Source organism: Ceratotherium simum, chromosome 1, assembly GCF_057802395.1.
Source record: "Ceratotherium simum simum isolate JZ-2026a chromosome 1, ASM5780239v1, whole genome shotgun sequence".
NCBI classification, from domain to species: Eukaryota; Metazoa; Chordata; class Mammalia; order Perissodactyla; family Rhinocerotidae; genus Ceratotherium; species Ceratotherium simum.
In genome coordinates, this window is record NC_141900.1 from 81,090,600 (window position 1) to 81,100,679 (window position 10,080).

A 10,080-nucleotide genomic window follows, 5' to 3' on the forward strand; every position below is an offset into this window, starting at 1 on the left:
AATGGTATATTTATGAAGTCCTGTAAACTATGTGTATATTTTATCACATTCCTAAGAATATGGGCATATACATAATTTCAAATTAGCATCTCTTCAGTTTATGGCTCAGACACAAATCTGGGTTCAAATTCTAGCTCCACCACTTCTTAGCTCTGTGGATCTGGGCTAGTATTTAACCTTTCTGAGTCTGTACTAGTAAAATATGGGTAATAATAGACACCTTACAGGCATGTAGGATTAAATGAAATAAAATATACAAAATGCTTAGCACTAGGCTGGCACAGTGTCAGTTCTCAGTAAATCATACCCACTATTATTATTTGTCTTTTTGGAGTTTTATTTACATCTAGTTGTTTACTAATACTCTTGGTTGAGGAGAAGGAAGCCATTTTGTGCAGTGGTGAGAGCCACTTCCGCACCTCTAGCTGTCTGACTTCAAATTTTTCACTTAATCTCTCAGAGCCTCAGTTGCCAAAATCTGTAAAAGAGGATAATGTCAGTCATCTCACAGGACTTGCTATGATTAAGAAAATTACATTTAGGGCCGGCCTGTGGCTTAGCGGTTAAGTGTGCACGCTCTGCTACTGGTGGCCCGGGTTCGGATCCCGGGCGCGCACCAACGCACCACTTCTCCGGCCATGCTGAGGCCGCATCCCACACACAGCAACTAGAGGGATGTGCAGCTGTGACATACAACTATCTACTGGGGCTATGGGGAAAAAAAAGGAGGAGGATTGGCAATAGATGTTGGCTCGGGGCCCGTCTTCCTCAGCAGAAAGAGGAGGATTGACATGGATGTTAGCTCAGGGCTGATCTTCCTCACCAAAAAAAAAAAAAAAGAAAAAGAAAATTATATTTAAAATGCTTTGCAAAATACAGTAAAATAAATACAATAAACATGTAAAGTGCAATATTATTATAGCCTCTGTTCCCCTCCATGCCACCCACAATATGTTTTCAAGGGAACCTGAATAACCACTCATAGTGACATGTAGTCATTTCTCAACCTCTCAGAGCATAATGAAAGAATCTTTTCATGGCCATGGTGGTGGTAGCAAGTCATTTTCAAAATAAATTTTATTCTCCTGTTGTTTAAATGCAAAGTAAGAACCGGGTTACTCTCTATCTGAACACACTCCGCCTGTCCTCATGAGCTATCAGTCTCGGCTAAATATGTCCCTGGCCAGTACGTTAATAATCCCCACTGGTTCTGAGACCTCTTTCCACCACCGATGTGACATTCTTTGTGTTCAAATGTCTAGCTGACGTCTGATGCTTAAAACAGCCCATGCTTTCACCCCCGTCTGCATTGTCACAGCCCTGCCTCACCACTCTTAAAAGGCTATCCAGCCACTCTGAGCAGCAGTTGCTGACCGGCCTGCCCGCTTGCCTCCCTGCTGTCTCTACTGCCTTGAATGCCTGGTTCTTCAAGCTCCTTGGGGGTCTGACAAAGCAGGGACCATGTCTACCTTTGGCTACAGGAGAGGACTTAGCAAATATGAATCCATCGATGAGGACGAACTCCTCGCTTCCCTGTCAGCTGAGGAGCTGAAGGAGCTGGAGAGGGAGCTGGACGACATTGAACCCGACCGCACCCTTCCCGTGGGGCAAAGGCAAAAGAGTCTGACCGAGAAAACCCCCACGGGGACATTCAGCAGAGAGGCACTGATGGCCTATTGGGAAAAGGAGTCCCAAAAACTCTTGGAGAAGGAGAGGCTGGGGGAGTGTGGAAAGGTAGGCTCTCAGGATTATTTCCTTGGCTCCTCCCACCCTCCAACCCTCCCATCCCCCACCCCCCACCCCAAACCCAGGAACCTGTTTTCTCTAACTTTTCAGTCCTCATCACTGTTCTTTTCTTATAATCCATTTGTGCCTGCTCTGAAAAATTTCTCAAGCTGAAATAGTCCTGTAAATTCTACGGCCAGCCAGTGGATCATATATATAAAATTCTTAGCTGGGGTTCTATGATTGACTAAAGATGAGATCTTCAAAGGGAAAATAATTCACAAGCAAGGCATGGGTTTACATATTTTGCCAAACATAAGTTTGAGTTATAAGTTGGGGATGTGGCATAATATCTGTTTCTGATTTTATATATATATATATAATATTATATATATATATATATTGGAGTTAAGTAAATTTACTTTCTTCTACAAAGACAAAAGCTGGTACTACTCTGGTTGCTTTGATTGCGATGGTGGCTATAAGTAAAAATAATTCGTTTTTTTCAACATCAAGAAGTGTGGGATGGTGGGAAGTACTTGGGACTGAGAGTCAGGGGGCCTTATTTCTAGTGCCCGCTCTGTCCCTAAGTTGTTAGACCTTGAAAAGATAGTCGCTTCTGCAGGATTCTTTTTTCTAACTGTCCATTCAAGGAGTTGAATCCAGTGTTTCTCTTGTGAATCAACAACGCTTTTGAGATTTTGATAAATTACCAACTTTCTTTTTAAGAAAATGCACCTGTGCTTGTGCATACAGACACACACTGCTACATAGAATTTCAAAAGGATGACACACATCCTGAAACCCACCTGAGGACCCAGGCGAAACACGCCTGCATAGAGGATCTCTAAGATTCCTTACTACTTTATAATGGTGATTCTGAGGCCAGGAAATGTGCATATATCAGAGCTCAGGTCTATTAAGCTCTTGTTCGCCGCCAAGTAAACAGTTACTTTGAATTTGCCAAATGAATCATTGGCAGAAGAAAGTTCAAAAGACTAGGCACTAGGAGAATAGTAATGGCAATAAGAATGTTAATATAGTAAATTCCTGAATTTGTGGAAGAACATAAGCGAGGAGCAACAGTGTAAAGCCCCTGTGCTCCTCTGGAATCATCTAAAATCAGAGTGTCCTGAAGCCAGTGGCCAGACTTCCACAGTACTAATCCAGGTGCCGTTAGCACCTTGATGATAGGGTATGTGGGCCACATGGGTAGCACGACACGTGTAAGCTTTGTCCACATCAGTCATCGCAGGGAGGGCCACTGGGATCAGGCCAGGGTCTGCCAAGGCCAACGTGGCTGCCTGCATTGAGGGGCTGGAGAGGGAGGTGAGAAGGAAGGACACACATGACAGGCCGGGATTTGGGTTGGTCAATTCCTCCACATCCATGATTTTTAAAGGTCTTTTTTTTTTTAGGGGCAGTGTGCGTCAAAATCTGATAAAATACATAAAAGGTGACATTTTTATTACAGTTCTTAAAGAATTTCCTCAACAAAAAAGGTAAAATGGCCTCAGAATATCCAGGACAGATAGCCATTGTAACAACAACCCACAAAGGCATTTTAATGTCACAATGTCTTGAGATCAGTGGGAAACAAAGGGCAAAGCTTGTTGTCAGCTGTTGATGAAACCCACCAGATCCTGCCAAAGGTTTGGCTGATCCCTGCCAATGGCTTATCAGCTCAATTAGAGAGGCTGCCGTGTTGACGAACTTTGATTCCTTTCTCGGCTAGTTAACTTGTGTCCCACTATGCTTTCCCTGCTGGCCAGCTGTCTCTGAAGTCACAAGGGGTGCTGAGCACAGGCTTGCCAGTGGAGGGTGTAAGTCCATTCCCACCCCAGGAAAAAGCAGCTGACCAGTGAGTGGGTGGGGGAGGGGGACAGCAGCATAGGTGAAGAGCAGTGCAGTATACATCATGAGAAGGAGATGGGGGTTGTGGTTATCAGGCTACTGTCTCTGTAAAGGCTTTTGAAAATCATGTTCAACACCTGTTGAATGACAGAACACCTGGGTTCACACAAACTGATGCTGTATTAGAGCTCCAAGGGGCCCTGGAGACCCAAGGGTCCAGCTCCCCTAGCTTGAGTATCTGCTGGGTCGCAGGCATAGGTGTAAATGAGTTCGCTTACATTAGTTCATTGAATTCTTCCCTTCTGCACATGAGAACTGAGACTAGCAGAGATTAAGAAACTCATTTGAGGTTAACAGCTTATAAGTAGAGCTGAAATTCAAACCAAGCTCTGTTGGCACAAAGACCACGATTCTCAAAATGTCGGTCCTTGTCCATCAGCATTGCCTGGGAACTTCTTAGAACTGCTGATTCTAGGGCTTCCCCAGACCTGCTGAATGAGGAACTCTGGGAGTGGGGCCCAGCAGTCTGTGGGCTCACAAGCCCTCCGGGTAATCAGGACACACACTACAGTTTGAGGACCACTCAACTATACTGCTGTTTCTTTGAGACCCCCTCGACCCTGAGGTTTAGTGACTTGTCTAAAGTCAACCAACTCTTTGTGGGTAGACCTAGAACCAGAACAGAAAACCAAGCATCTTGCCTCCTTGTTCATGTAATGATGCCAGGGAGGTGATCAGCAGAAATGGTTGGCCACCTCCTTCTTGTCGCCTTATTTGTTCCCTGAGTGTACCAACATTCGCCTTCTCCCTATTCCCCTCGGCACCGCATGCCTCACTGCCTCACCCACCCCACCTTCCCACCCCCACTCCCACAAGGATCAGGGTTAACCCCGGAGCAGTGGCAGATAGAAGCTCTGGAGCAGGGCAGTCAGTCCAAATGCCGGAATCATTTTGAGAGCAGAAAAGATTGGTTTTTTGCATCCTCCTACGTCCCCTCTCTAGCCACCTTTTTCCTTTGTGCTGTCCTTCTCTCAGATGTCCCCTTCCTAGGGTGACTAACCCTCTCAGATTGTCCGGGACTATCGAGATTTTAGAACAAAAAATCCTGCCTCCTGGGCTACCCTTCAGTCCCAGGCAAACGGGGACAGTCGGTCACATGACCCCACCCAGCCCTGTCAGTCTGTCTCTCCTAGGCCGAGTCCTGATCAGTCCTGACATTGGCTGGTAACCAGTGTCAACTTAGATCCATTCAGTAAACAAACATTTACTGAGCCCCTACTACATGCTAAAAGAACTGTGCTAGGTGAGCAAATCAGACACGATCCCTGTCCTCACCCAGCCAACAGTCTTTTGGGAAAAATGATAGGTCATTAAAATAGATACTTTATTGGGGGAAGTACAACGCCCTGGGCATACATCCCAAGGATAATTTGAGGGAGTGTCAAAAAGGCTTTCTGGAAGGAGTGCCACTTAGATGTTACATGACAACTCATTGCTGGATAACAATTTCAGATATTATCTCTCCAGGTATATTTTGAGGGGAAAACATCACTTGCAGATAGAGCCTAAAGGAAGGTCTTGAAAAACCCAAGGGGGATAAAATTTAATGGTGGCACGAAAGCCAGTACACTTTGATTTTGAAAGGTCCCTTTCCTCCAAATACTGAAATAGCTAAAACACACATTCACAAACACTCACGCATATGTGCACACACACACACAGCCAACATGGACTAGAACGATAAGAAAATATACAAGGGGATTTGAGATGAGGTGGGGATGAGGAGAACCCAGCCTACAATTCTTTCCTTCCTTCAGCTGCTGTAATCCACTTACCCCACTGCTGGTGACATGGGGCTGGTCTCTCTCCTCATGTGCACCAAGAGGCTCAGCTAGAGCCAAACTCTCTCTCACGTTTTTGAGTTGTGACTTGCAGTCAACTGCCACCAAACATCTCTCTGTCTCTCTCTGTCTCTCTCTGTCTCTCTCTCTCTCTCACACACACACACGCATGCACACAGTATCCCTCTCCCTCCTTCTCCTTAACAAGTGAGTAAATTAAGACTGGACAAGCCATCCCAGGAGGGGCTGACCCCTTCCCAAGGCCATCGCTCAGTGCCTGCCCCTCTAAACAAGTGGATAATTGGAGGCTGTTTTGTGAGAGCAACCGGGCAAACAAACCTGTAGACAGTGCAGTGTTTCCAAAGCTCATTCCACACGCCTCAAGCAGCAGGAACCCCTGGGTCAAAAAAACGTTTCCAAGGTAGAAGGAAGAATCAAGGCTTTGGGGACAAAGTAGGGGCTTGGGGCTTTAGAGAAGATAAAGAGAAATGACCAAAAGATAGCATTAGGGAAAACTGGGCTCCATCAACAATTTCCAGATTTTTTTAATCAGAAAATATAGCAAGAAAAAGAGAAAGAAGGGGTCACTTGGGCTTCTTGGTACAGAGTCTTGTAAACAGGAAAGACAAAGATAGAATGAAATTGTGTTTGCCTGAAAGCCTTTCATAATTGATACATGCTGAATAATTGAAGACCATCAGGCTGAGGCAATGGCTTGCTTCAAGATTTTCTACTGTCCTCTGCTGTTCTACATTACGGTTAGAATCTAGTTTGTGCCAAGGGCGATGATTATCTTTCCCATTTCGTGTCTTCTGCAGTCTGTCTCATTTCACCCTGCACTAGCATGAGATTTCAAGCTGATTTGCTGAAAAGGGTGACCTGAATGTCTTTCTGCGTAGAGCTGGGTTTTGACCTGCTGCTGCCTTGAACCACAGCCCTGCCCGTCTCGGCTTCCTTCCCCAGAGCAGGGACAGGGACAGGGACAGCAGCAGCTCTCAGGTGGTGTGGGGTCTCCAAGACCCTGTGCCAGGCTCTACCCGAGAAGGAGATAAATGTTGGGGGAGCAAATGATGCCCCTGCCTCTGTCCACACCGAGACAGGCCAGGGCAGAGAGCGCTTGGGTCCTGTCACATCTGCTATAGGAGGCAAATCTGGGAAAGAATTTTTGTACGTTAAAAAAGGGAACCCGTTAATAAGTTGTACATGTTTGTTATCATTTATTTGTTTGGGATGGAGAAATAAGGAAGGACAGAGGAGTGATTCCAGAATGGAGGGCTGAGTTTGCTAAACTGTAAGTAGACTAGGAGTCAAGTAGTTCAGAATAGGTAGTTGAGGGAATCATAACCATATCAAGGGTTTTCCAAAGCTGAAGTTCTGACGTATTTGTTCAAATTGGCAAAATGATCGCAAGTTTTTATTCAATAAATTGATTCTGGATATTTATTTTGCAGAAAACAAAAGAAATGTTTGTAGAAAAAGCTGTTGAACGTTATGCAATGAAATGTTAACCTTGGTCACCTGAACTACAGCGATCAGAAGCAGGAGATTAACTGTTTTCCTTATATAGTTTTGTATTACTTGCTATGTGTTCTTTTTCTTTATTTATTGAGATATAATAGACATATAACATTGTATTAGTTTTAGATGTATGTACCACATAATGATTTGATACATGTATATATTGCAAAACTGTGTGTTACTTTTGTAAATCAAAAAAACTGTGCTTAAAAACGACAAACTTAATGATGATGCCATGCTCTTTAGGTTGCAGAAGAAGACAAAGAGGAGAGTGAGGAAGAGCTTATCTTTACTGAATGTAACAGTGAGGTTTCTGAGGAAGTGTATACCGAAGAGGAGGAAGACCAGGAGGAGGAGGAGGAGGAGGAGGACAGTGGGGAAGAGGAAAGAACAATTGAAAACAAGAAAGGTATTAACGGAACTGTAAATTATGATAGTGTCAATTCTGACAGCTCTAGGCCAAAGACATTTAAAAGTCAAATAGAAAACATAAATTTGACCAACAACCACAGCAGAAGAAACACAGAGTCGCCGGCTGCCATTCACCCTTGTGGAAATCCTACGGTGATTGAGGATGCTTTGGAAAAAATTAAAAATAACGACCCTGACACCACAGAGGTCAATTTGAACAATATCGAGAACATCACATCGCAGACCCTTACCCGCTTCGCTGAGGCCCTCAGGGACAACACTGTGGTGAAGACCTTCAGTCTGGCCAATACGCACGCGGACGACGGCGCGGCCATGGCCATAGCGGAAATGCTCAAAGTCAACGGGCACATCACCAGCGTCAACATCGAGTCCAACTTCATCACGGGCAAGGGGATCCTGGCCATCATGAGAGCTCTGCAGCACAACACCGTGCTCACGGAGCTGCGCTTCCACAACCAGAGGCACATCATGGGCAGCCAGGTGGAGATGGAGATCGTCAAGCTGCTGAGGGAGAACACCACGCTGCTGAGGTTGGGCTACCATTTTGAGCTCCCAGGACCAAGAATGAGTATGACGAGCCTCTTGACAAGAAATATGGATAAACAGAGGCAGAAGCGGATGCAGGAGCAAAAACAGCAAGAGGGATATAATGGAGGACCCAATCTTAGGACCAAAGTCCGGCAAAGAGGAACGCCTGGCTCTTCACCTTATGCATCTCCCAGGCACTCTCCCTGGTCATCCCCCAAACTCCCTAAGAAAGTCCAAACTGTGAGGAGCCGTCCTCCATCTCCTGCGGCGCCACCACCCCCTCCTCCTCCACCTCCGCCTCCCCCGCCGCCACCTCTTCCTCCCCAAAGGCTGACACCCCCTCCTCCACCTCCACCTCCTCCACCTCCAGAGAAAAAGCTCATCACCCGAAACATTGCAGAAGTCATCAAACAACAGGAGAGTGCCCAGCGGGCATTACAAAATGGACAGAAAAAGAAGAAAGGAAAAAAGGTTAAGAAGCAGCCAAACAATGTCCTAAAGGAGATAAAAAATTCCCTGAGGTCAGTGCAAGAGAAGAAAACGGAAGAAAGTTCCCGACCTTCTACCCCACAGAGATCGGCTCATGAGAATCTCATGGAAGCGATTCGGGGAAGCAGCATAAAACAGCTAAGGAGGGTAAGTAATCCAAGAGCAGACATTGGGGTGCAGATTTAGTAAATGGGTCGGCCTCCATTGCACAATGGTATCAAAGTCGACTCTCAAAATACTTATTAATATTTTAAATATTTTAGTATGCAAGAGCAAGCCTACCGAGTTTGGAATATCAGGGGGAGGTCACCAGTGAGCACATTTCCATTTGAGAGGTGTGCCTGGACCCCCTTCTCAGCACCTCAGTCCCCTAAGGGCCAAGTCCATTTTAAGACACTCTAATATATAAAAATTCTAATTTCCTTAATAGGAAAATCAGGAAGTATAATCTACATTCCAAAAAAGATTCATCGCTTGTCAAAAATTTTACCACAGAGTTGCAAGTGATTTAAAACCTAATTTATAATAAAAAATTGTAGTACCACGTAGCAATAATCAATGTGTATCTGAGTTCTTCTCAGAGAATATTGCTAGAGACATACCCTAGAGATATTTTTCACTTTATCATTTGTGGTGTTTTTATTGAAAGAAAATCCCTATTTTTGTAGGTGGAAGTTCCAGAAGCTCTGCGATAAAATCGTGATCTTTAGAAGAGGATGCAGAATTATTCAGTGGTATTAAATAAAATGCATTGCGAGATGTTTCTAAATACCTTCTTCAATTTGAAATGTTCTCTGACTTTAAAAATAGCCTCACCTACTAATTCCAAAGAGAATTTTAAGAAACAATCAGCATGTTTCTTCTGTAAATATGAAAATATACTTCTTTTTTATGTCATGAGATTTGTATTGGCAAGAAGCAGTTTATTTAAAGATGCTCTTATATCTCTGGATGTGTTGGTAACTCTGAGTTGTAATGAGTTAATGAAATGTGCTGTTATTTTTGTAACCCCAATAAATTTGGACTGAAGTCTTTTGTGTGTTTTTTTTTGAACAAACTAGTATTTTTTTGTGAGTTGATATTCACATCTGTCAGGTGTGTATGGAACATTGCTAAATATTAAAAATATTACATTCTCACCCCAAAAGGGTTTGGGTCCTTAGCATTTGCCTTTCTTTGTTTTCTCATGTCCAAGAAAATCTGATGGGAACTTTTTTTAAAGGTCTGGAATTGAGAACTTTCTTAAAAGTTCGATAATGAGAAAAAAAGAGAAAAGTTTCAATAGTGAAATAAAACCGGGAGAAAGACCCTAAAGTGGCCATTATCATTCTGGATGCATTGATGACAGACCCAGGATGTCAGCCCACACTCACACATTCCCATAAGGCTGATAGGTACCCAGAAGTCAATTCAATCATTTATAATTAAAACCAACTATTTCTGGAAGAAAAAAAGATTGAAAGTTAGAAGTTTCTTGGTAGACAGGAAATACGTGCTAGAGGAATGCCTGGAAGACAGGCCCCCTGAATTCAGAGCTATCTTGTGGCTAATGCTAAAGGTTCACCATTCAAGTCTCCTTTTGAGCTCTCCAAGGATGAGCCTTAGTTCAGTGGGTTGAGATCTTTTTGTGCCCTACACACATCGTGGTGATGTCAACATCCACGACACAAATCCAGAAACAAGGGCACATGTG

The 10,080-nt window shown here is 44.1% G+C and overlaps 1 protein-coding gene across 1 annotated transcript; it reads left to right on the plus strand.

The window, feature by feature from the left end:
* Positions 1-1,327: 1,327 nt before the first annotated feature.
* Positions 1,328-9,082, plus strand: LMOD2 (leiomodin 2). The gene is made up of 3 exons (XM_004418739.3): positions 1,328-1,734; positions 7,185-8,534; positions 9,056-9,082. The coding sequence occupies exons 1-3, from the start codon at positions 1,462-1,464 to the stop codon at positions 9,080-9,082; spliced, it is 1,650 nt and encodes a 549-aa protein (XP_004418796.2). The 5' UTR covers positions 1,328-1,461.
* Positions 9,083-10,080: the final 998 nt, after the last annotated feature.